This window comes from Grammomys surdaster, unplaced genomic scaffold, assembly GCF_004785775.1.
Source record: "Grammomys surdaster isolate TR1022 unplaced genomic scaffold, NIH_TR_1.0 127, whole genome shotgun sequence".
In the NCBI taxonomy this organism is placed as follows: Eukaryota; Metazoa; Chordata; class Mammalia; order Rodentia; family Muridae; genus Grammomys; species Grammomys surdaster.
Window position 1 is genome coordinate 8,494,005 of NW_021604585.1, and position 27,044 is coordinate 8,521,048.

General features: G+C 41.7%; 2 protein-coding genes across 3 annotated transcripts in view; one reads left to right on the forward strand and one right to left on the reverse strand.

The window, feature by feature from the left end:
• The window catches only part of Arg2 (arginase 2), a 26,193-nt gene extending 13,377 nt beyond the window's left edge, over window positions 1-12,816 (forward strand). The window contains exons 3-8 of the mRNA XM_028789827.1: window positions 3,967-4,144; window positions 6,170-6,329; window positions 7,008-7,102; window positions 7,233-7,337; window positions 8,194-8,330; window positions 12,343-12,816. Of these exons, the coding sequence (XP_028645660.1) occupies window positions 3,967-4,144; window positions 6,170-6,329; window positions 7,008-7,102; window positions 7,233-7,337; window positions 8,194-8,330; window positions 12,343-12,548 (881 nt within the window). The 3' untranslated portion in view covers window positions 12,549-12,816. The remainder of the gene's footprint in view (window positions 1-3,966; window positions 4,145-6,169; window positions 6,330-7,007; window positions 7,103-7,232; window positions 7,338-8,193; window positions 8,331-12,342) is intronic.
• On the reverse strand, window positions 12,536-25,417 carry Vti1b (vesicle transport through interaction with t-SNAREs 1B). 2 transcript variants are annotated; one of them, XM_028789838.1, is made up of 6 exons: window positions 25,172-25,417; window positions 19,023-19,081; window positions 17,602-17,793; window positions 15,138-15,311; window positions 14,361-14,422; window positions 12,536-13,087 (listed from the first exon to the last, which is right to left on the reverse strand). In XM_028789838.1, exons 1-6 carry the CDS (start codon window positions 25,284-25,286, stop codon window positions 12,991-12,993), a joined length of 699 nt encoding a protein of 232 aa, XP_028645671.1. In that variant the 5' UTR covers window positions 25,287-25,417; the 3' UTR covers window positions 12,536-12,990. The 2 variants fall into 2 exon arrangements, with proteins under 2 accessions (XP_028645671.1, XP_028645672.1); XM_028789839.1 differs by lacking the exon at window positions 19,023-19,081 and having other exon boundaries at window positions 12,671-13,087.
• Between the last annotated feature and the right edge of the window lie 1,627 nt (window positions 25,418-27,044).

The following is a 27,044-nucleotide window of genomic DNA, read 5'->3' on the forward strand; positions in this document are numbered from 1 at the left end:
TTTTCTGTCAGGCTTATCTCCGTTTATGCCCAGGCATCCTTGACTGGGCTTGAGTGTTCCCTAAGTTCTATTACTTAATCTTATCCACTGAAATATTAATGTCCTTGTTTTCTTATTGGTCATAGGAAGATTTCTATGAGTTAAAGGTTTGGCAAGTAGTTCTGAAAGTTAATATTAACATATTATAACCCTTTGATTAGTCAGAGTTCTCTAGAGAAACAGTACTTACAGAATGAATACATATATACTCATTGTAGAATATATATAAAGGAGATTTATTAGAATGGCTTACAGGTTATGGTCTAGTTAGTCCAACAATGGCTGTCTACCAATAGAAGGTCCAAGAATTCCGTCCATGAAATTGGATGCCTCAACTGGTCTTCAGTATACACTGGAATCCTGAAGAACTTGGTTCCAATAACTTCAAAGGAATGGATGTGCTGGCAAAGTGAAGGCAAGCAGGCAAAGAATGAACAAACTCTTCTTTCTCCCATGTCCTTAGAGAGGCTTCCAGGAGAAGATATGACCCAGATTAGAGGTGGATCTTCCCACCTCAAAAGATCTGGGTTAAAGGTGTATCTTCCCACCTTGAAGATCTGAATGGATCTTCCCACATCAAAATATTTAATTAAGAAAAATTCCTTCACAGGTTTATGAAGCCATTAGGGTTTTGTTAATTCAAGATGTAGACAAGTTGACAATCAAGAATAGTCATCGTGCCTTTAATAGTAGATATTATAGTATTTAAAACTCCAGGTATGCTCCAGTTTCATATACCACATTAAGGACCTCACGCTTGATGTGGTTAAGGAAGGTTCTGTGGTTAACAAGAGGCAGAAACATTCTAAAACAGCAATCATTGGAGCTGATCTGCAGAGACGGCCCAGCAGTTCAGAGCACTTTACTATTCCAGAGAACTGAGGTTCAGTTCCCAGTATATGCATTGGCTTCACAACTTTTTGTAACTCCAGCTCTAGGGAATTTTACACCTTCTCTAGTGTAGCAAGTATGTTCAGGTGACTAGGGAACTGGAAGAGAATTCAGATCCCCCCAAAGCTAGAGTTAGAGAAGACTGTGTGTGGCCCAGTGTGGGTACTGGGATGGGAACTCCTTTGGAAGATCAGCAAGTGCTCTTAGCCACCTCTCCAGCCACACAGGCTTGGAAAAAAATTATTATTTTTTTGGCTGTGAATATTCAAACTTAATGGTTTTTACTTTTTACATTTATTGTATATATGAGCACATGTGTGGTACATGTGTAGAAGTCAGAAGACAACTTTCGGGAGTTGGTTCTTTCCACCTGCCATATATATTCCAGAGCCAGAGATCAGACTTAGGTTGTCTGGCTGGAGACAAGGCCTTTACTCTATTGCCATTTTGCCCAGCCCTTCTCTAAACTTTTCTAATGTGTATGTACACCATGTATGTGCAAGAGCTGGAAGATGTCAGATCATCTCGAACTGGAGTTCAAAGAGGTTTTGAGTCACCCATGTGGGTGCTAGGAACTCAATATGGGTCCTCTGTATGAGCAGTTAAGTGCTCTTAACTGCTGAGCCATCTCACCAGGAGGCCCCTACCCACAAACCTTTTAAAACAGCGGTTTTATTTGGTAATTTTTTCTGTTGGTTCTTGGGCTGGTTGGTTATTCTGTTGGTTTGACACAAGCAAGAGTCATCTAGGAAGGAGGACTACCAATTAAGAATTGTTTCCATTAGACTGGCTCGTATACAAGTCTATGGGGGCCTTCTTCTTCTCCTTCTTCTCCTTCTTCTCCTTCTTCTCCTTCTTCTCCTCCTCCTCCTCCCCCCTCCCCCTCCTCCTCCTCCTCCTCCCCCCTCCTCCTCCTGCTTCTTCTCTTCCTCTTCTTCCCCCTCTTCCTCCTCCTCTTCCTCCTCTTCTTTTTTCTTTTTTGAGACAGGGTCTCTCTATGTAGCTCTGGCTTGCCCAGAATTCCCTATGATGACCCAGGCTGGCTTGGAACTCACCTGCCTCTACCTCCTGAGTACTAGGAATAAAGGCACGTACCACCATACCCAGTTGTGGGGCATTTTCCTGAATGATGACTGATGTGGAAGGGCTCAGTTCACTGTGGGTATTGCTACCTCTAGACAGGTGGTCCTGAGTTATACATGAGTAAGCCACTGAGAAGATAGCATTCCTCCATAGGCTCTGCTTTAGTGCCTGTCTCCAGGTTCCAGAACTGAGTTCCTGCTCTGATTTCCCTCAGTGTTAGACTGTGACTTGAGATGTGTATGCCAAATATTTTCTTCTCCAAGTTGATTTTAGTTATGGTGTTTACCACAATAGACTAGAACAATTCTCAGTATCTTCAGCATGTTGTCACAGTTGTCTCCTTCTTGGTTGTAGCTTCTTCTTTCTTTAGTTGACTAGATCTCCTTTGCAGCCTTTTATAATTTCTTAACAGTACACTGATCAAAAGGTTCATAAATCTTTTTTTTTTTAGCTGAGTTGTATCTTTTTGAGAAAGGATAGTTTTCTGTTTTGCTTCCAATGTCCATTTTTGTTGATGATTAAGGTTGGCCTTAACGTCCCAGGTTATTTTTGGCCTTATGATTTTATGTTTCTAGTGAAGACTTCTCATCTTTATATTCTTTCCAAGTTCAGCTTTAGAATGAGTTGGGTTCAAGAGGAAAGCTCCTAACTATACAGTTTAAATTCATGATGAAATCACACTGGTCATAACCCAGATCTTTAACTGACCTTTGCAAATGTTAAGGTGTATGGTTTCCCACCACTCCAGAGGTAGAGACAGGTGGATCTCTGAGTTTGAAGCCAACCTGGTTTATATAAAGAGTTCCAGGATAGCCAGGGATACACAGTAAGATCCTGTCTCAACAAACAAACCAAAACAAGAACAGTAACAAAAATCAAACGCCTTCCAGATGTCTTAGCTATAGGCTTTGACTTTGGCACTCAGAATGAGTGTAACCGCGGGCAGGTTCCTTCTCTGATATTTTTTCATCCATACAGTAAATATTATTTCAGTTGCCTCATTATTCTGAGTTTGAAATAAAAATGTATGATAAGCACCTAGATCAGTGCCTAAGCCCTTGTAACAAATAAATGTTAGATAATTTCTCTATTTATGTCCTCTGATTGATTTGTTATTATTTTGGGACAAGTCTTGTAACCTTGTCTGGCCTTGAGCTTGTTTATGTAACCAAGGTGACAGACAACTTCTGATCCTCCTGCAATTACATCTCAAGTGCTGGGATTAGGACTTTGTAAATGCTAGGTAATATTCCACCAGTTACATTCCCAGCTCCTGACTTTTTAAAAGAGACATATTATTTGTATGTATGTATGTATGTATGTATGTATGTGTGTATGTGTATGTATGTATGTATGTATGTATGTATGTATATGCTGTATGTGCTGTGATGCCTGAAGAAGACAGGAGAGGGCACTAGATCTCCTGGAGCTGTCGTTACAGACAGCTGATGTGAGTGCTGGGTACATGACTCTGGTCCTTTGAAAAAGCAGAAAGTGCTCTCAACCTCTGAGACATCTCTCCAGCCTTAGCTCATGACCTTTTATTCCAGAAAAAATATATTTGAGAATTTGTTTTGTTGCATTGCTGAGAATCAAACCAGGGCCATGAGAATTTCTACACAAGTACTTTTGTCCTGAAAATAAACAATTAGTCCTGAAAACCACTTAATTTTTTTTATATCCTAATGAGTTTTTTATTTTAATTCCACTTTATAATTTTGAGATGTGAAGTCTATTTGCTTGCTACCTATTTGGTGATTCTTAGGCTAGTGAAGCTTCTGGAAAATGGTGTTCATAAAAGGGCTTACCTTACTAGCAGGTGACATGTGGAACTGTTGGACAAATTGAGTATGACATGTCACCACTTTGTCCTGAGTAATTTACTTGTAGCCCAGGGCAGCAGACGTTGGAATGGCACAAACGGTTCATTCTGTTGTTCTTCATCTGTTGCAGGATGCCACCTAAAAGACTTTGGAGACTTGAGTTTTACTAATGTCCCCAAAGATGACCCCTACAATAATCTGGTCGTGTATCCTCGCTCAGTGGGCCTTGCCAACCAGGAACTGGCTGAGGTGGTTAGTAGAGCTGTGTCAGGTGGCTACAGCTGTGTCACCGTGGGAGGAGACCACAGGTAAGCTGGGCTTAGTGATTAGCTTCTTTCAGTGTTCTTACTTGGAGAAAAACCACACCACAGAAGAGACTATGCACACTCAACCCAGCAAGCACAGGGAGGGAGCAAGTGCAGGGGTAGACTAAGCAAGGTTCATATGGCTGTGTTGGAGAACTGATAGGATCCATAAACTGAATTCAAATGCTTTTATTAGCATTTCCACTAGTTGATTTGTTAGCAATCCTTCCTTGACATATGAACACATTTTTTTCTCTAATATGGACATGGTCAGTCCTAGTGAATTAGTTTCTCAAAGTATGAGAGAATGCTCAACTGAGACCTATGAGGACTAAAACAAATACATGTAAAATGAAAGACTGAAAAAAATACTGAATACTATAGAATTTCAGAGGGAGAGGTCTGGGATAGTGTAGCCAGATTCCACCAGGGAGTCTGGTGTGAGCTAAGCAGTGAAGTGGAAAGAGGTATTGCAGTAGTAGTAGTGAACACTTACTGATACTTTCAGTTAGTCAATCCTAATGATGTCCTGAGGGAGATACAGCTTTATCTCATTTATTGCTAGAAGCTCTGAGGGACAGAGGTTAAATAGCTTGTTCAAGGCCTAGCCCCAGGAAGTAGCAGAGCTGGCATTCAAATCCACTTTGTTTTTCTTTTTGACTCAGCCTAGCAATTTTCCCTGAGGTGCTCAGAGAACTTTCTAGATAACTATCAGAAGTTTAAACCTTGCTCCAGCTTCAGAAGCAAGTAGATTCTTCATTAGGAATTGAAATTCAGGTCGGAAAAGAACTCAGGTCAGACTCAGGTTCTCTAGAGATGACTGGCCACTCAATGGACTCAACCAGAGGAAAGGGCAGTTCTCTTGCCTCCTAGCTCCATCCCATCTCTGAATGCTTTTTCTTGGTTTTTATTGTTGTTTTGTTTTGTTTTGTTTTTCCTCCTGGTCTTGTCTCACTGGAGATCTCATCAGTGTGACAGCCACAGCCTTTAGTTTTTCTTTTTGTCTATAGCTATATATACTGCAACCAGGTTACTTAACTATTTCTCAGTTCAAAACTAAGACTGAGGCTGTTATAGCAGAGGGAAGAAACGCCTGGCTAACTTGAATGGCCGTTTATTCAGTGGTGTATAGGAGCACAGTAGGGGTTGCTTTGTAACTTTAATGTCTAACAGTCCCCTTTTCGGTTTTTCAGCAGTGTTACATATGAACTTTTATAGCTTTCTGATTGTGTGTGTTGTACTGGGAATTAAACTCAGGGCCTCACACATACTAAGGCAAATGCAGGGCCACGCAGCTACACCTGCAAATCTACTTCCTAATTTTTCTCTTTAGAAAGTTAATATAGGTTGGATGTAGTGGTGCACACCTGCAGCCGAAGCTACCTGGGAAGCAAAGGTGGGAGGACTGCGTGAGTTCTGTAGACACCAGCCTAGGCAACATGCGAGATGCCATTGCCACCAAACGGCAAAAACCTTCTAGTGTACCAGATTCCTTGGAAGTTAGAATTAAAAAGATGAGGCTTCCTTTCTGCAAGTCGTTACAGACAAGACCCCATTGCTCAACTAAATTTCATTCACAGGACAAAGGTTAATATTTGAGCTCCTTTTCTGGGCTAGTGATAATTGACAAATTAACATGAGCAGCTGTGACCCGTGTCACCCTGCAGGGACAGCCAGTCACCAGCACTGCTTTTCCTCCCCAACTTGGAATTTTATTTTATGTGCATGTGTGTTCTGCCTGCATGTATGTCTGTACACCATGAGTATGGTGTCCTCGGAGGCCAGAAGAGGAGTTGGGTCCCCTGGGACTGGAGCACTGACTCTTTAAAGCTTTACCTTTCTCCGGTCTAATTCACTTTCTTTGGGAAGTACAACTAAGGGACTTTTGTCTCACTGTAAACCAGCCTCAGGCTAGACCCTGACTTTGCCCTGGGGACAGAGTATAAAGCAATGTTGGCTGAGGTTATCTGTTAGTGAGCTGTTTGCCAAGTAGAGGGCCTTGAAGATTATTATATTTGTTCTTTGCAGTCTGGCAATAGGTACCATTATCGGCCACGCCCGGCACCGCCCAGATCTCTGTGTCATCTGGGTTGATGCTCATGCTGACATTAATACACCCCTCACCACTGTATCTGGAAATATACATGGACAGCCACTTTCCTTTCTCGTCAGAGAACTACAAGATAAGGTAATCGGGGCCCAAATGAGAAGGTGAATGGCTTGCATGGTTATCCTGGGGCTTTGAGATTTGAATGAAGGATGGGCTGAATTTGATTTACCTAACTCTTTCACCTTTATTTATATTACTAAGATCTAGCAGTTAACTAGATGCGAGGGCTACAAAAATAACTAGGTCTTTGTTCTCCATGAGGTGCATAATCATTTAAGAAACTAAGTTTGTAGTAGTAGGTGATAACTGTAGTAGTGGATTGTTCCATACCCCAACGACTTAGGTCAGAAGTCACACTCTAAAACACACTGATTTAGAGGCTAAAAGTCACTGTGCAGAATTAGGTAAAATTCTGAGCTCCTCAAAAGCCAAGGAAGTCTTTGTTAGGCAGATGAGACTCTCTGCTCAGCAAGAAGCCAAAGCTAAGCCAGAACAAAGGCTCAATCTGTAATGAGCCTTTGGCTTGGGAAAGGCTAAGCAGCATATTCCTGCTACTTCGGTAGCTAATGGGGAACCAGCACCACCTTAGAAGAGATGTTTTTACATCCTCAGGAAACATGTATTATTTTACAGCTGCCCTTCTGAATCATTTCACTGGATGGTTTTCCAGAGACTCCTGGGAGTATACTCTGGGAGCACATGTGATTATCTTAGAATAAGGATTTCTGACTGACTGCTTCATTCCTGTCTTCACAGGTACCACAACTGCCAGGGTTTTCCTGGATCAAACCTTGCCTCTCTTCCCCAAGTATTGTGTACATTGGCCTAAGAGATGTGGATCCTCCAGAACAGTAAGCTGATGCAGAACGGTTAAGCTTTGAGCCTGTCCTGCCTATCTGTCTTAGGTCAATATAAAGGTCAGAGTCCCTAAATATACATTAAAAGCTTTTAAAACTAGAGTCTTCCCTTTTATCTTGCCAGTTTTATTTTAAAGAATTATGACATCCAGTATTTTTCCATGAGAGATATTGATCGACTTGGTATCCAGAAGGTCATGGAACAGACATTTGATCGGCTGATTGGCAAGTAAGAAATGACACCAGCATCTATTTCTAGGTCTCAGAAGGAGGCAGGGCAAACTCTGGGAGACCAGCTCACTTAAGCCCATACCTTGAGCATAGTAATTTCACTTCTCAAGTGAAAGTAAACCATGTACATGTATGCTTTCAAATACTTCAGAGAGGGACAGTATCAATCATAAAGCATATTCTTCTAAATTTGGGAGGGCTCAAGTCAGTGACCCGTCCTGCTTCTTATAAATTTGTTTTTGATTTTGTGTCTTTTGATTGAGAAGCCTTCATCACTGTTCCAGTGGTCCGTTCTTCCTAACCTCATTACTGTACTGCTTCTTCCGAATTCTGTATTAAGCATAAAATTACACACTAGTTAGGCTCATTTTCCCATGGGGCTTCTCTTCTGGGTGGTCGATATCAGAACTGCCATCAACTCTTTCTCTAAGCTGCCAAGAAGTTAGTTATTTGCTACAAGGATGTTGATGTTCGCTTTAGTCACAGGATCCTGCACTCAAGTTAGACTTGGAAGATAAATTTGCAGGCTTTAAACTGGATTATGTTCATTCAACGACTCTAACCTAATGAAGCTAACTTAATTCATGTATGACAGAAGTGAAGCATTCCTGAGAGGCAGCAATACCCTAGGAAACCCAGAAAAATGCACTAGAGGTTTTCTGAAGCAGGCAGAAAAAATGGCAATATCTTAAAGTACTATGCAAGAAGTTAATAGGTCAATCTTGGTTACTTCCAGGGATAGAAATCTAGACATACACTGAATCACCGGAGCCCCAGGATGAGAACAAATCAAATTGTAGCCACAGAATGAAGACTACAAGTATAACATAGTCTCTCATTTTTTTCCTTTCCAGGAGACAGAGGCCAATCCACCTAAGTTTTGATATTGATGCATTTGACCCTAAACTGGCTCCAGCCACAGGAACCCCTGTTGTAGGGGGATTAACTTACAGAGAAGGAGTGTATATTTCTGAAGAAATACATAATACAGGTATGTGGCCTGTTCTTCATGTGTGTTCACGTGTGTGTGTGTGTGTGTGTGTGTGTGTGAATGAATATGAAACATGCCGAAATCTCTTTCTGCAGGAGATCTTTTCTGTGTCACTCTGCTTTTGGCTAAACTTTTATAGCTCAGAATCATATAGCTAATAGAGAATATAGATAGATATTTAGAGACATCTTTGGATTGGGACTATACTAAAGTACGCTAATACCACACAGAAAATTATGTCAATCACACACAACAGATTTAGTATACGGAACATAATGTCACATACGCACTTCCTGTGCCTAAGCTGCCTAAAGGCAAATTAAGGAAACAAGCCAAGTAGCAGCTCACTTTCTCTAAGTTTAAGGGGTTGTTGGGTCAGCTGGAAATTATTTGGAGTTAAGCTTGTCTCAAATCCTTTTTTTTTTTTTTTGGAGACAAGATCTCATGTAGTTAAGAGTGACTTGAAACTCATGTAGCTGAGGAGGGGATGACTTTGAATTCTGTATCCTGATCTCCCAGGTGATGAGAGTACAGATGTGCACCCCCATCTCCAGCTTTTCAGACCATTTCTTGAAAAAAAAATTTTTTTTTTAATTGGTCAACGTCAACTGTCATTTCTCAGGTGCCATTCATCTTGTTTCTTGGATCTCTTACTTGTATGGAACTCAGTGATTGGGCAAGTTGGCTAGCCAATGAGCTCTAAGCTCAGCCTCCCTAACACTGGAACTGCAATCTCATGGCATTATGCCTGGCTTTTCTTACATAGGTTCTGTGGTTTGAGCTCAGGTCCTCATGCTTGCCCTCTACTGACTGAGCTATCTCCCCAGACTCCATCTGGAAGACAGTTTAAGTTAGTATCTTTTTTTCCTTTTTAATCAGATATAAGCCTCCTACTGGAGCTTGTTGGTAACTTTAATAAGAAAGATGCTATTAGAGAAATGGCTGATGAAGGCTGAAGGTCACTAAGGTCATGATTAAGGTGAATTCCAGATTATTAAGAATAACTACCACATGATACAACCTCAACAATCATTTCATGAGACAGAAGCAAACAACCTCAAGATTCAAAGACCTACAAGGATTCTTTTTTGGTTTCAGGCAGGGTTTCACTTAGATAGACCAGGCTAGCCTTTAACTCAGAGATATGCCTGTCTTTGCCTCCAAAGTGATGGGATTAAAGGTGCACACCTCACAACAGACAAGAAACGCTTTAGAAAGTATTTATTATGTGTGTATGTGTGTAGAAGACAACTCGTAGTAGTCACCTCTCTTCTGCATGTTGGTCCTGAAAATAGAACTCAGGTTATTGGATTAGTGGCAGAAGCCTTTGCCCTTCTCAGCCATCTCACCAGCCATATAAGGACCCTTAGTTAGCTGGAAAAGAGATGGGGATGGGGTCCTTAGCATCTGCTGTAACTTTAGGTGAGAACTGCCTATTAGATCTGCCTATAGGAAGACAGACTTATTCTTAGACTCACAAACAGTGACAGTTAACAGCAAACTCAGAAGTTCAGTGTTTCTGTTGCTTCATTCAAGAGGAGTTAATAACCTTTACAAGCAGTTGTGGCAGTGGTGTGTCTTGTGCTTCCTTGTTTTGTTGACATGATATTGTCAACAAAGACAGCAATTTGCTTAAACTAACCTGTAGGATGGCAACAGTCTGGAAACATAGGCAATATGTATTTTTGATGGTGCAAACCCTCTTGATTACTACTTAGGATATGCTAGAGATGCTAGGTTCAACCATTGGGAATAAGACACAATTTACTAAGGGATACAGGTTCCTGTGCAGGAAATGATGACAATGAAATGTTAACATTCTTGGTTACTGTGATTTTGTACAATACACTCAACTATATATTACTAAGATTTTAAGAAACATTGGAGAGTTTGTCATGTACCATAATATAATATAAATGAACCATTAGGTATTAGAATATACCTTATATGACTTTACAGCCAGCCTAAATGTTCTTTTTTGTTTTTTGTTTTTTTTTGGTTTTTCGAGACAGGGTTTCTCTGTGTAGCCCGGGCTGTCCTGGAACTCACTCTGTAGACCAGGCTGGCCTCGAACTCAGAAATCCTCCTGCCTCTGCCTCCCAAGTGCTGGGATTAAAGGCGTGCGCCACCACCGCCCGGCCCCAGCCTAAATGTTCTTAAATACTTGTGTTATTGATTGTTCAGATCACTCTTTAAGAAGTAGATTACCCAGAGTAAGTCTTAAGTTAAAAATTTCAGGGGAAGTACGCCAGATAAGGAGGGAGAGAAGTGAAGTCAGTTATGAATTAAGTTCTTTCCTTTAGCCCACTCCAAACAAAGGAACAATGCTGAGGATTTGGGCACAAATTCAAACCCTCAGATTAGGCAACTGAAACCCAGATTGAACCAGTCAGCATACGGCTGGATCTTTTCTTTGAGCAAATGCTGAGGTGCTGGGTCAGTCAGATAAAAGACAAATATGTCATATGTGGAACCTGTTCTGAGAACTCAGTCATGAAGTTTGGGCCAACTTTGGGAGTAAATGCCATTCAGGAGGCTGAGGCAGGCAGACTGACGGTTTGAGGCTAGTCTGGGATATAGCAGGACCTTGTCTCAAAATAAAAAAAGTTTACAGCAACAGCTATACTTCTGGGCATGTGGTGTTGCCTCAATAGATACTGATGGTGAAGTTAGGAAGATGGCTAAGTGGTGAAGCAATTGTTGCACAAACGTGAAGACCTGAGTTTGGATCCCTAGAGATGGCACACACCAGTAATCCTGTGCTAAGATGGAGACAGGAGACTCCCCAGAAACTTGAGGGCCAGCTACCCTGGCATGTTTGAGACCTTGCCTCAAAGCAGAAACGAAGACCAACATCCAAGGTTGCCTTCTGTCCTCCACATAACACACACACACACACCTCTTATATGAAAGGATAAAAGAAAAAGACTGATGGGCTGGGACACAGCTCAGTGGTAAAGTACGTGCTTAGAATGCATAAAGACGCTGGGCGGTGGTGGCGAACGCCTTTAATCCCAGCACTTGGGAGGCAGAGGCAGGTGGATTTCTGAGTTCGAGGCCATCCTGGTCTATAGAATGAGTTCCAGGACAGCCAGGGCTACACAGAGAAACCGTCTCGAAAAACCAAAAAAAAAAAAAAAAAATGCATAAAGACCTTGCTCCCTGCTTTAGTCCTTAGTACTGGACCAATAAAACCTCCAAACAGACAAGGTGCCTACAATCCTGACAACTATGCTTACCTATTAAAGTAGTTGGATCAGGAGTAGATTTTATAATTGTTCTGTGCTAACAGTTATTTTAACTTAAATGTGTAGTCAAGAGGATGAGACACAATGGGCTTTAAATGTTTGTATGGCTGTGTACATGTTTTTTTTTACATATATAGATGTGCACACATGGTTGGTGCCCAAGGAAACCCAAAGTGGATGTTGGATCTTTTGGGATTAAAAGTAATAGAAACTTGTGAGCCACCATGTGGGTGCTAGGAACTAGCCTGGGTCCTCGATCAGAAGAGCAAGTACTCTTAACTGCCGAGTTTTGTAAGCCCCTCACGTTTTGTTTGTTTTTGTTTGGTTGGTTGGGTTTTTGAGACACAATTTCTGTGTAGTCCTGGCTGTCCTAGAACTCATTTCATAGACCAGGCTGGGCCTGAATTCAGAGATCTACCCACCTCTGCTTCCGGAATGCTGGGATTAAAAGTGTGTGGACCACTGCCTGGGTGTTTTTGTTGTTAAAGTTACTTTTGTGTCCCTGTGTTTGTGGAGTGGTGAGTACATGTGGAGATCAGTGGACAACTTGCTGGTCTGGCTCTCTTAATATCATGTGGAGCCTGATATTCTCAGGCTTAGCTGAGGCACCTTCACCTACAGAGCCATCGTCCCAGACTGCAGAGGGCTTTCTGATCTAGGTCATTTTATGTTGGAAAATGACTTGTTTTTATGAGGTGGGACAACCCTCAGTGTAAGTAGCAGCCAGGGCGTGTTTTAAGCTCTTCTACCTTTTATTGTTCCAGGGTTGCTGTCAGCTCTGGATCTTGTTGAGGTCAATCCTCATTTGGCTACTTCTGAGGAAGAGGCCAAGGCTACAGCCAGCCTAGCAGTGGACGTGATTGCTTCAAGTTTTGGCCAGACAAGAGAAGGAGGACACATTGTCTATGATCACCTTCCTACTCCTAGTTCACCACATGAATCAGAAAATGAAGAATATGTGAGAATTTAGGAAATACTGTACTCTGGCACCTTTCACAATGGCATTCTAGAGTTGCAAGGCATTTAAAGGGACAGATATTAAATGGCTGTCTGGATCAATATTGCCTTAATGAGAACATCTGTGCACTCTCACACTGTAAAATTCCCTTCTCTATTTTGGTCACCAATACTACTACTGTAAATGTGGTTTTTGTTGTTTGTTTCTGAAGTTTACAAGCTCTTAATGTTATACATGTAAGTTTGGAGGAGTCATAAACAGAATTTATTACCTTAGTATATCATACTGGTCTTCTTGCTGTTCCTTCACATGTATGTGGTTTTCCACTGCCCTCCCTCCCATAGTCTGACAAGACAATACATTCTTCAACTGCCCACAGCAGCAACATATAACATCCCTAATACCATTCATTCAGAGTCAAGATTCTGGTCCACAATGCCTTCCCTACAGAAGTTCAGTGGTGTCGGAAGAATTTGTAATACACCAGACCAACCAGGATGGCTAGCTCCAGCAAGATGATGACGGAGAGCAGCAGCTTGTTGGTTATCACTCTATAAAGACAAGCAGAGTAAGCAGATATGAGTCTGGGCAACCTTGTTTCTAGCTGTTTCTAATGGGAGATACAGTGAGGCAGATGGAGTTTGAGTTTGTCTACACAGCCAAGTAGCAGTAAGCACTAAGTCCTTAGGACGGTGACAAATCATGACACTCTTAGCTGTGAGGGACAACACTGACTACGTCACAGAAATTCAGGAAGCAGGAATATAATACTAAAACGTAAATATGACTTCTTGACTCTAAAAAACCCCTCCACTTGTTGTCCTGCTGTTTTAAATATGGTCCTGTTAGCCGTGCATACACTACGGGTACACGCTGGAAACAAGGTTTGGGGTAGACTCTTTAGTACCAAAGCTAATTCAGCTCACAGGTGGGTCCTGCTTTTAGATGAGTAACTAGTGGTCTTGAGAACTGCTTTTCAGTGTCTTGTAAAGTTCTCCCTTCTTACTCTCCCCTATTTTTCCCTCTGCTCCACTACCTGAACAGTCACTATCCAAAAATTTACTTCAGATTATCATCTGTTTCTCTTTACTTAAGGAAGAATTTACTAGTGCTTGGGGAATCCCACTGCTCCTCCTACAAACAGACTACTGAAGCTCTTGTCCACTCACATTTCACTCTAGGTCCCCAGTTTAGCCCCAATGTCACTGCCTCCCTTTGGCCGTGCGTTTACTGCTGTCAGGACTCAGCTCACGGTTGGTTTTTTGTTTAGTTTTTTAAGTTCGTGAACACAGGTATGTATATACTACACAGTTCACTTGTGGCAATCAGAGAACAACTTTGGGGATGGCTCTCTCCCATCAGGTCAGGCTCGTGCCACAACCATTTTACCTGCTGCTAGCTTGGTTTGTTTTTTAAAGTATTTCTTGCTAACAAGACAGGACTCCCAAAAAGGGACTGCCATGAAAGGCAAGAACTAAGCACTCTCCATGCTCACACATCAGGTGATACAAACATGTCCCAGGGAGTAGAAAAGCTCTACTAGTTCCTTAGGTCTCCTCTAAGAGACAGAAACTGGGACTGACATTGTTCAGCAGACAGGTTTTCCTCTACTTTATGGTGGAACAACCTATGAATTTAACAAAGGACCTTATCCTGAGATAGTTAACTATACAAACTACATTCTCCTTTGGTTGCTGAGTGCCGAGCAGAGTGCTTGAGTAGCACTAAAGTAATTTACCAGGGCATTTGTTAAGATACTGGTTTAAGTTTTCTTAGTTGAAATACATTAGATGTCAAGAATTTGTGGGTTTTTTTGAAACTTACTTCCTGGACATTGAGCGAAGAATCTTTCGGCTTTTGCTCAAGTTTTCATTTGTGTTTACCAGCTGAAAGAGAAAATACTAGATCATTTCCTTCTTTCAAAAAAATTCTATAGAATTTGAACATGGGTATTAAAAAGGTCTTTGTTAAGATGCAAAGAAATCAAATGAATTTAATGGGTTGTTTTTTGTTGGTTGGCTGTTGATCATGGTTTCTCAAGTAGTTATACACAAAGAGATGAGAAGAAGAAATCAGATATCTTGATGAAGATCAAACTTGACACAAGAAGCTCTACACCCCTACTCAGCAGGAAGTAGCCTAACAGTGACATCACCACCTTTCCTCTCTTCCCCTTTTTCTCTTCTATCTAGTGTTTGGGGGTTGAAAGGGTAGCAAAGGGTAGAAGAAGGACCCACAAACTAGCAAAGGACTGGCTACACCACCTTATTAAGAAAGATCTCTCAGTTCACTGGCTGGCCAACAAGCTCCAAAGATCCAACTGTTTCTAATCCTCATCCCCAAACTCTGGGGTTACAAATGCATGGACATCTGTATTGACTTTTATTGACAAACCCATCTCCTTTAGCTCTGTAAAATTAATCCTAATGAGGAATCTTTAAGCCAAGGAAATTTAAAAATTGTGAAAAGGGGAGGGGGTTGTTATTCCCAGGGAGAGAAGCAAAGAGTTATTCCCAGAATTCAGAACTGCTGTAGTGTCTGACTTTAGTATAGGATCTGGGTATGGAGGACCCTCCTATTTTACACATTGCCCAGACTTACTCTACTCTTGGTACGTTCCAACTGGTCTCGTTGCTCCCCTAGCTCTTCTATGATTTCTGTACCAATCTGGTCAGTTTCTGTGGCAATCCGATGAGAACGCTCAATGCTTTGGGTGGCCCGGTTCAGGCTTTCCGTGCCTTGTAGAAGTAATGCTCTTTGAGACTGTAGCCGATTCTGATAGGAGTAAGGAAGGAAAGTGTTAGGCTACTTCCATTATAAGTTTATTGTCAATACATTCCTTGTGACTCTCATTACAGTTTTTCCTTTCTTCCTGCAGGGAACTGATTCTAGGGCACTTCTGCTGAAGTCCTATGTATACAATAGTGTACCTACATATAACATATATACATCCTCCCAATAAATTAAATCATCTTTAAATTACTTATACCTGAGAAAAGGTAATATTATGTTAATATTTATTGTTCAAGAGAATCATGACAAGAAATGAACATCAATAGATGTTCAGCAAATAAAAGCATTCTTAAAGATTTATTCATGCATGTGTACATGTGCACCAGGGTGCCCATGGATGCTTAGAAGAGGGTATCAGATCCCTCAGAATTGGAATTTTTTTCGAGACAGGGTCTTATTGTGTAGTCCTGGCTAACCTGGAACTTACTATGTAGACCAGCCTGGCTTCAACTCACAAGGTATCACCATACCTGAATAGATGTAATACTTTAAAAAAAATATTTCCAATGCAAAGGTGACTGAGTATTCAGCTGCAATGGGCATGAAGAGCTGGTCAGCTCTGTTTTTAAAACTGAATCAAAGATTCAAACGAATCATAAGATCCTGTTCAAGGTCACAGACTGAAGCAGGTACATCCTACTTCCTGTTACACTTCTGAAAAAAGAATGAAAAAAATTGGAGCATTTTCCTTGTGGACCAGTTAAACGCCATTATAAACTTGTTACTGGTTACTTGTTACTGGTTATAAACTGGTTACTAGCAACTTCAGTCAGCATCCAGACTTGAGTGAGAAGGTGGTAGTGTGTGCAAATAACCTGATAATGCAATTAGCTTGTAACTTTAAACCTCTTTGTTTAAATGTTTATTCATTTTTGTTTTTTGAGACAGTCTCATTGTAACTGAAGCTGGCTTCATGCTCAACATGACCCTCCTGGCTCAACGTCCAAGTGCTGGAACTGTAAATGTGTGCCATCATGCCTGGCTAGCCTTTAACTTTAATAGCGCCACAAGTAAACAACCAACTTCCAAAACTCTAGAAAATAATTAATTCACTCCAGATTCCCACTTGACTGGTACTGAGGACTTAGAGACCACAAATAATGTATTCTTTCTCAGCACAGAAGTCATTTAAAGTGAGATACATTCTTGAAAAAACTTCCATGACTCTATCTGTTGGTGAACTCCACCAATACCACCAAAAAGTACATCATCTCATGCCAAACAGCACTCTCAAGTTACCACGTTGGTGATTTTGTTCACAGGGAAGGGAAAATCTGGACCTCAAGCAAGGTTCCCTAAATCCCAAGAATTCTTAGTCTTCTCTGAAATTTTCTCTCTAATCCCAAACACAGCATGGCAACAAAAGCAACCCAGTCAGGGCAGAATCAGTAGTGATGGACAGAGATGGGAGTGGTACCCATAATCAAGAAGGGCTCAGCTCACAGAACTTACTACAGAGCAGGAGGCAAACGGCATAAAATGTCATCAATAATTATATTCTTAAGCCGAGCAGTCAGGAGGCAGAGGCAAGCAGATCTGAGTCCCAGGATAGTCAGGGTTACATAGAGAAATCCTGTGTGTGGGGGTGGGGGGGTGGGGGGGTGGGGGGGGATTAGTCTCTTGGGCTGAGCTGGTGGTCAGAATGGCCCTACTGAGAAGTACTCTCTCTTTCTCTGCCAGTTTGGGGGCCATCTTGCTACTAAGCTAACAGAAAGCTTGGATTAACCTTGTAAAAATACTGTGATGAATTAAAAACCTAACTGACCAGCAGCTGCTTGGGAAGTTGTGATGAGATAATTACTTGAGAATATCAGACTCTATCTCAAAAACAAAACAAAAACTTAAAATCTATCTGAATGTTGGGAGTATACGCAAGAAAATGATTCTAAAACTTACATGAAAAAAGAAAAGTTCAAGAAGAAAAGGAATTATATCAACAGGTCAAAATACAGAGTCTAGCTTGGAACAGTTTCGAGGTTTGGTAGAGACTAAGTACTGTTCTATCTATCTATCTATCTATCTATCTATCTATCTACCTACCTACCTATCTACCTTCCTACCTATCTATCTAAGCTAACAAAGAAATCTAGGCATATAGTTTAGACAGATTGGAGTTAAAAAGAACAGCAATCAGAGTGGAGAATGGCAACTAAATGCAGGAAAGAGGCCAAGGGTAAGAAAACAAAAACCTGAGACCTCTATATACATTGATAACATAAACCCTCTAGTTCTCATACCACAAGCCCTTAAGGGAGGAGTAGCTAACACTTACCAAATGTTCATTTTCTAAGGCATATGAGCCATACTTCAGTTCTCCTCGGCCTCCAGGTGTGGCTGTCAAAGGTGTACTTCTCACCTCACGGTGGAGTTTAGCAAGGTCCTTCCGGTAGTTTCGCAGCTTAGACATCATGGGGTTACGGAAAGTCAGGGGTGCATATCGTAGTTCTTCCTCCATCTCTGCCAACTAGGAAGGCAGAAGGATAAGCAGAGAGCCTGGTTTTTCCCCTAACCTGGGCATAAGTATCCAAAATAACAAGCATATTTTTGTGGCAGGGGCCACAAATGCCACATCCACTTTAAGTGCCTGAAATCGTTTCTAGCAGACATTCATTCACTCAAGAAAGCATGTGATAGGCTGGAAAGACAGTAAGGTGCTTGCCTTGCAAATATGAGGACCTAAATTCAATGTCCAGAACCATGTAAATAACACTGAGGATGGTAGCCTGTACTTATAGTCCCAGTGCTGGCTGGTAAGTTTCAGGGCAGTGAGAAAAGCTGTTTTAAAAAGACTAAAGAAAAAGAAATGGCAAGGTGGCTGGAACTTGAAGAAGGAGATCACATGCATGTGCAGCCACATATACACATGTACTTTCACAACAAACGTAAGTATCTGATGAATGCACTAGTGGTAACATGCCTACCTACCAATACCAAGCATGCATGAAGACCTAAGTTCTATACCTAACAATGCAAATAAGTGTGCACGTACATATGCATGCCCTGTGAATGATATATCTTCTGTGTTAGTAAGTTTAATAAAGTCAGTAATTGATCTCAGTGGGCAGCTTCAGGAAAGGTATGGGAATGCCCCTACTACTCATACTAGGAATGTGTCACCAAAGGCTTGTACTTCAGAAATTCTTCAAACTTTACCTAATTGTGTTTGTTAAGCCTGCTCAACACCTATCCCCACCAATAAACCTCATTTAGTTAAGTACAATGGTTAGTGGTGTTAACTTGATAGGATCTAGAATCACCTAGAAGACAAACATCTGGACAGACCTGTTAGCCTAGGTTAATCTCTGGGGGATTATCTTGATTGTACTACTCAAAAATGCAAAGGACTCCCCACTGTGGATGGCACCATTCCCTACCCAGGATCCTCGACAGAGCAGAGAAAAGGAGCTAAGCAGTAGCATGCATTCACCATCACTCTGTGATGTGATCAACTGCTTCAAGTTCCTACTGCTTTGACTTCTCTTCCACATGAACTGTGAGCCAGAACAAACTCCTTCTTCCCTAAGTTGTTTTTCTCAGAATATTTTATTACAATAACAAAAGAGAACCTAAAAGTTAGAAACAGTCAAAATCAAGATCAGAAGACAGGGAAAGGTTACCTGTTATGAAGTCATAGTATTTCTAGAAAAGATCAAAATCAAGTACAAGAAACAAGTGCTTGCTCCCTGTCCTCACCGTTTCATTTGCTTCCTGTTGCTTTTCATCAAAATCTCTGACCAGCTTCTTCTTCTCTTCTAGAAAAGACAGGTGCATTTCAAACACTTATTATTCCTTCTATACATTTGTAGAGGCATTCCCTCTGCTTAGAATAACCTTCCCATTCTTCCTGGGTTGGGGTAGTAACACTTAACTACCCCTAGAGGCCTAGCCTTATTTGGAGACTTGCTTTCACTGTGCCTGAAGGGTACCTACTGTGTTGGCATTTAGTACCCAGGGAAATACTACTGCTGAGGACAAAGTCCAGAATAACAATTATTTAGTTCTAAAGCCAACGACATCCCTACTACAGGTATACACTAACAGTCATTCTTAACCTTTTCTCCTCCCCAGCCTCATGGAGGGCAGACACTCTCATCAATATGAATGTCTAGCAACACTGGTTTCCACAGTGAGTCCGTAACCACCACTGTTGTACAAAAAAACCTCAACATTCACCTTGTCTGCTCACTGGTGTGATACATCTCTCTCCCCTATGGTGTCCCCTATGAAATAATGACTTGTCCGTGAGACTGTCATTTTTCTTTCAGTCCTTCCCATGTCATCTAAACTGCTGCACTTACTTGTTTGTTTGTTAAGTGGGCTCTTACTATGTTGGTCAGGCTGCCTTCAAATTTGCAATCCTCCTGCCTTATTCTCCCAAATGCTAGAATTATAGTGAGTACAACTATTCCTGGCTGGTTTTGTCTTTAATAGAAATTATTGATCTTTTCTTTTAACAGTAAAGTAAGAGAAAAAGCTTTAGTTTCAAAACAATAATACCTAAATAAATATTATTTTATCTTAACTATATTTCTTTTGATCATTTATATGAAGATTTTCTACTTAAAATATAATTTCCTTTAAAGCTAACTGTATTAGACACATATATTTTACAAGAATACGCTGATAAAGGAAGAATATTTAAGAGTAAAAATGACACCTGACATAGTAAAAATGACTAAAGAATGTGGAATGCTGTCACCTGTTAAACCTTTGTAGAGGTAAGAGCCCTGGTTGGTCAGGGGATTAGGTTCAGACACCAGTGCTAAACCTTCCTTGACATGAAAGCATGGGTAATTTTCATTTCTTTGGATATTACACAAGGAAACAGTTCATTCCTTCATATCTGACAAGCAGCAATCAGCTTCATTTGTGAAAAAATGGAATTTTTAAAAAAATGCATGCATTCCCTGGGTGTGGGGACCCGTATCTTTAATCCTATGCAGAGGTGGGCAGATCCTTGAGTTTGAGGTCAGCCTGGTCTAGTGAGTTCTAGGATAGCCAGAGCTACATAGTGAAACCCTGTCTCAAAAACAAACAAAAAGATTCACTGAATGACCTACACGTGGAACTCTACATATAACTTACTTATTACAAAGTTACCACTGGTTACAATAGTCTTTTAATTCATTTTTTTCTCTTTTGAGGCAGGGTCTCATGTAGCTCACCACTTACCACTTACATGGTAGCCAAGGATGCTGCTGAGCCTGATCTTGCCACCACCTTCCAAGTCACTATGTCCACCCACACATACTCCTCGACACACAAGGCACTGCTAGCAAACTACTCTTCATACCACTTACAACACAACACAAAACAAACAAGACCTGAGGACCCATTAATTAAAAAAAAGGAAAAGTTTAGCAAATGGTACACACATCTGCTATCTGTGATGTAACTGAGAGGGACAGCAAAGCATCTGTCACCCTTGCTGAGGGGCTATGCTTCTTAGTCACCAAGAATGGGAAAAGAACACTTGCAGACAAGAATACCTGCTTCTCTAAGAGCTGAGTGTCACCACTCCTACAACAGAGCACATCTCCAAGCTCAAGTACACCCTCTTCCTGACCTAAGCTAGGAGGCATCCCTTTTCCTAGCTCACATTTTTCTACAACAGTGTCATTTTTTTTATCTTCCTTTATTAATTGATCTGAAAATCTACACTCAAAGAAGGAACTTCTAGAACAATTCAAGAAAAGCGTGCCAGTGAAAGTGGTGGGGAGAGGTAGCAGTTTGATGACAGGAACTGCTTTCACCAACTTTCCTGTCTCACAGTTATTTATTACCTTTCAAAATGGAACTTCACCTTTGAGCTCCTTTATGCAGTCCTAGATTTAAAACTAAGAAAAAGCCTAAGAAACCATTCCTTCTGCTGAAGAACCTAGAAAGGGCTCTTTCCAGTCTTGGCTCCAACACAACCAAAAAAAAAAAAAAAAAAAAAGCAGTTATACCAAAAAGGGCCATGTGCAGACAACACATTGTATGAACTGCACGTGGTTCATGCCCAAAGACAAAGCCATTAAGACGTTCCGAACATCATAAAGGCTACTATCATCAGGGACATTTTCAAATCCAGTGTCTTCAATGCTTCGATGTGATTCTCAAAAGTGCTATGTCAAGCCACACTACCTAGGGATCAGTGATATTCATAGCAAGGTAGTGAGGAATCATTATGGAATCATTAGACAGGGAGAAAACTTCAGTTTCACCAAGAGCTTTAAACATGAGATTCCCTTGCTTTTAGCGCCCTATTGTGGCATTTCTATGTAGTCAGGAATCGATCTTGTGAAGCTCGAAGAACTTAACACCCCACCATGATTTAGACTAGCTGGTGCTACCCCTGGACTTCCACCAAAGCCCTTAAGGGCAGAAAAACATCTAGGAAAATAGATGTTAGAAAAGCGAATACTCAGAAATTTAAAGAGCTTGTCTCTACTAAACTGAGGGGTCACTAGCTGGTTGTTTTTATGCTTCAGTCTCACATACCAACAATTGAGCTGGGATACATAGGCTCAAAACCATCTGTAATGGCATCTGATGCCCTCTTCTGGTGTGCCTTAAGACAGCTATAGTGTGCTCCTATATATAAAATAAATGAATAAATCGTAAAAACAAAAAACAAAAACAAAAAACAAAAACAAAAAACAAAAAAAGAAACGAACCTGGACAAGTGCCTTCCCTGAGGCAATAGGAGCTCAACTTAATGTACCATTAATGTTGGCACCCTCTTCTTATGGAATCATTAGACAGGGAGAAAACTCCAGTTTCACCAAGAGCTTTAAACATGAGATTCCTTTGCTTTTAGCGCCCTATTGTGGCATTTCTATGACCTACAGCTTCTATCTATAGATTCGAAGTGTACTTATATCATCTGATGAAAGACAACAAAAACATCAGCTCTCTCAACCTGCTTCCTTTGTAAGTGCAATGTAGTAATGCTGACTCCAGAGGGCACTTAGCAAGTGTCAGGCACAGTGAACTTCCAAATATTAGGAACTACCATTGATTCTCAAAGTAAATCCATAGGCCTAGAGCAAAACAAAATGCACCAGAGTATACAGGGTGAGAAGTAATTGAAATTCTGTATCCTGTGAGTGATTTAGTGTTTACCAGTCTGCTCTGCAGGACACGTCATGTTTCCATCCTAGCTCTGAAAATATAGGATCTCAGGGCTGGATAGATGACTTTCCAGGTAAAAGTGTTTGCTGCAATCTGATAACCTGCTTAAGCCCTAGGAGCCATGCAGTAGAACAAGAAAGCATAAGCTGTCCTCTGAGGTCCACACACATCCACACAACAAACAAAAGTGAGGTCTCAGGTATTGATACTGGACTTCAAGCAAATTAAAGTGAAAACTGTCAATAATTTTATCACAAGGACAAATGTCTACAGGTATCAGAAAACCAAAACTTGAAATAATAACTATAAGCACCTAATATATTAATCAGATGACAAAATTCCATCACTTCTGAGGCTTTAGAGAAACCTCTTCAGACAATGAAAAGCCAAGATAAGAAATTACAGCTGTAGGTGATGAGTGCTATAAATAGGCTAATGATTACCATACACGGTAAGACTGTTACCGCCACAAAACCCTCCTAAATTAGGACACACGGTGCCAGCTACCCTTCAAAGGCCACAAGAATACAGACTACACTTTGGAGAAGTAAGTATCTCTTTTGCTTTGGTTATTTTAACCAGTGTATAAATCAATTTGAAGAGTAATGAAATGTGAAAAAAAGAAAGAGAAATAAATTATTCTGTTCCAATACCCAGCTATTTTCTTCTAAGAACTCATAGTACCTTTAACAACCAAAAATGATTTTTACAATAATTTAACAAATACAGTATGTAGTTTATTATTTGAGACAGGGTCTCACTGTGTACTCTAAGGCTAGTCTTGAACTCACGGAGATTCCCTGCCTCTGCCTCCTAAGCGCTAGGACTAAAGGTATGCACCACCACTCCAGACATATCTAACAAATATTCATCAGATACCTATGATGTGCTGGGTACTGTTCCTGAGAGTTTAGGACACATGCTAAACAAGCAAATAAAAATACTATTTCATTTCCAGTTCATTGACTCTCAAACTTAAGCCAGCACTAGAAATCGCTCTTGAGTGCAGTTAAGACAGACTGCTTGACGTAAGTTTCTGATTCTGCTAGTCGGGACGGGGCCTGAGCATGTGCAGCTAACAAGTTCCCAGATGGTGTTGACGGGCTGATTCATAGACTATAATTCCAAACTACTTTTCTAGTAACACAAAGACAATATACTGTATCATAAATATGCAAAGTGATGAGTACATCAGAAAATAAGTGTTCTGAGGCTGGGCAGTGGTGGCGCACACCTTTAATCCCAGCACTTGGGAGGCAGAGGCAGGCGGATCTCTGGGTTTGAGTCCAGCCTGGTCTACAGAGTGAGTTCCAGGACAGCCAGGGCTACACAGAGAAACCCTGTCTTGAAAAACAAACACAAATCCCCAAAACAAAACAAAAAGAGCATACTAAGAATAACTGTAGAGAGAGCTAATATTTCTAAATAAAGTAGCAAACACATATTAATAATAGCTGGTAGCTCTTACTATTGCCAGGTGGTATTTTTCAGAGCTTCACATATCTCATTTACTGCCCACAAAAACCCCATAAAGTTAGATGCTATGTTTTACTTTATAGTGGAAACTAGTTTGGTTAAAATAACATGCAAAGTCTCGTAAGTAATAAAAGGTGTATGTAACTTAGGAAGTCTGGCTCTAGAACTTTTTTTCTTTTTCTTTTTTTTCTTTTTTTTGATAGAGTCTCAAGATATAAAATCTAGCTGGTCTGGAACTCTGTGTTGCTGTGTAAACCAGGCTGGCCCTGCACTCAATGAGATTCTGTTTCTACCTCCCAAGTGCTGAGATGAAAAGTGTTCACCACTGGCAATCTTTTGATTTTTACTGTGTTTACTAAATTAATAAATGCTTCATAATGTTTTTAATGGCAGAAAAATATTTTATCATGCTAGGTACAGAATACACTGTTATCTCTGATCACGTAGACTTTCTCATCTACAGCTCAAAAGAGTATGCGCCTCTCTCATTTAAGTTCATTCACTCAACGGATGACATGAGAAGACAACGGACCCTCTTCAATCTTTCTTCCTCTTCATATCCACCAATCTCATAAATCTCTGCCTCGGCACCACCTGTTGGATTTAATGCTCACTCTCCAGATTCCCATGCTTACCTAGTCAACTGTCACAGAAGCTCCTAACACAGTCTCTTATAGCCATTCTCACATCCTCTATCCAGCTATCCGCCGCCTTGCTTCTAAAATGAGATCCACATTACTCCGCTTCATATGTTCCTTAAAGATTTTTTTCCCTATTACGTCAAAAAGTCTTAGTGTGAGACTTCCGGTTTCTCATTAATGTGGCTGTTTTACTCACCTCCCGCCACTGTCTCACCTATAAGCTAATCTCTATGGTTACAACTATTTTTAAAATTTCATTGCCTACCAAACTACCGAACACCTACATGCCCAACCCCAAATTAAGATTTTCTTTTTTTAAAGTCATCTTAACGAAACACAGGAGCACAGATTTAAGAACACCCTATGCTACTGGGAGAGGAAGATAACTAAGAATTTGGGGGGCTAGGACATGGGAGGCTCGCTAAGAGACGATATTCTAATGCCTATCCCTCTGCACGCCCCCAGTCACCACAAGAGGCTGCAAACCTTGGGCGTCCGGGGCCCGACAGCAGCAGGGGGCGTGCCCGAATGGGAAGCCCGGAGCCCGAGATGCTCGGTCGGGAGCCCGCACTGTGGAGTTCTCCCCGTCTGGTCCCGCCCCCGCCTCACCTGTCCCCACGGTTCCCAGCAGCCGCTCCGGCACGCCTTGTAGGTCTTCAAGGAGGCCGCGGAAGATCTCGTGCAGCTTCTCGAAATGCTCGGAGGAGGCGGCGGAGGTGGCCATGGCGCAGGCTGCGCGTGAGCTGCGGTCACTGAGACTCCGGGCGCTGGGCCCACTCCCACCTCAGCAATCAGCTGCCCAGCCCCGAAGCCATCACTGCAGCCTCACCTCGGCCTCCGGAATCAGGCGCTTCCGGGGTCCTCCGAGCCGGACGCCCTTCCCGTGCTGTCACTGCGCGGGCGCCGGGCGACGAAGCCTGATAGAAAGCCGAGGCGGGAACGACACTCGGCTACTACAGAGGCGCGGCCTCGCGCCAAGGCGAGCGGCTGTCTCCTACCTGGAGACAGGCAGTGGGCACAGGGGAGGTACCAAAGCGAAGGACCAAAGGGAGCTCGTGGGACGGGCGCCTCGGCCGCCTCATCTGGGCCCGCCGGTCCAGCAGTGCATTCTGGGGGTTGTAGTTAAGTGAGGGAGGGTGGCTGTGCAGGGAGGGCCTGGAGTGCTAGCCTTGTTGTGCAGCCGACAGGATAACACACGCCCCTCGCTGTCATCGCCAAATCATTCTGCCACCTGACTTCAGTTCATCTGCCGTCTAAATGTTCAGACGCAGCTCTAGATGGATGAGTAGAGGCCTGCCTACCCTCGGATGATAAAACTCTAAAATTGGGGAGATTAAATGGCCTGGGTCACATGTTTTCAGACCAACATCCATTTTTATGGATGATGTGATTCACAGAATACACACAGCTTTTAGCGGCTGAGCCAGCCCAGTCCATTAGGCTGGCCCGGGTTCGCATTCACGTTAATAATAGACATTTTGATAAGCCAAAGTTATATATTGATCAAAATAATTTTGTCTCTGCCCTTGGGTAATGTATGATTTGGTGTAGAAGGCAGACCTGTCTTATCACGTCTTATCTGCCCTTACGTGAAATATTTCAACAATTATGAAGTTCTTTCTGCCCTTTTATAGGTATAAATTCCTATGTATACTGTTGGCACGGTTTGCACAAAGGGCCCACTCTCAAAAGTTTGCGTGGAAGCTCAGTATTTATACATGGAAAGATATATATATATATATATGGCTGATGGTATAGCTGAGGGGTACAACACTTATCTAGCATAAGCAAATCCTATAATCCATCTTCCAAGATGTGTATGAGAGTGGGTTCCTGGAGATTTTTGTCTTTGAGGCCCTGGGTTTTACAAACGTGAACCTACTGACCGTTAAATCCAATGAAAATAAATATAAAATGCCTTGCACAGAGATGACAAAGTCTGATGTTAGCAGTGGTGCAAAGTCTTGCATTTCTTTTTCTTATAAAACTAAAAGATAGATCAAGAGTGGTGTTGTTCAGTTTTAATCCTAGTACTTGGAAGGCAGAGGCAGACTGATCACTGAGTTTGAGGCCAGCCTGGTCTACAGAGCATGTTCCAGGACAGCCAGGGCCACACAGAGAAACCCTACCTCAAAACTAAAATATACAAAGATTTACACTTGAACGCGTGTGTACATGTATGAGGGCAAGCGCCTGCCCGTGGAGCCCAGAAGAGGGTGTTGGATCTTTTGGAGCAGGAGTTACAGGTGAACTGCCTGCCACGCCCTGTACGAGTTGCATGGGATCCTGGGACTTGTGCTGTCTCTTCAACCCCAAGTCTTATATTTCTGTCACAGAAATAGATACAAAAAGGAGCTCCTGCCAAGACCAAGAGTTGTGGGAACAGTAACATTTGGTCGGTGGCATGTAAGTAGGAAATGATTTGATGATTGGTCTGACGATCACAGCCCAAATTAATGGCACGAGCATTTCAGTTGTACTG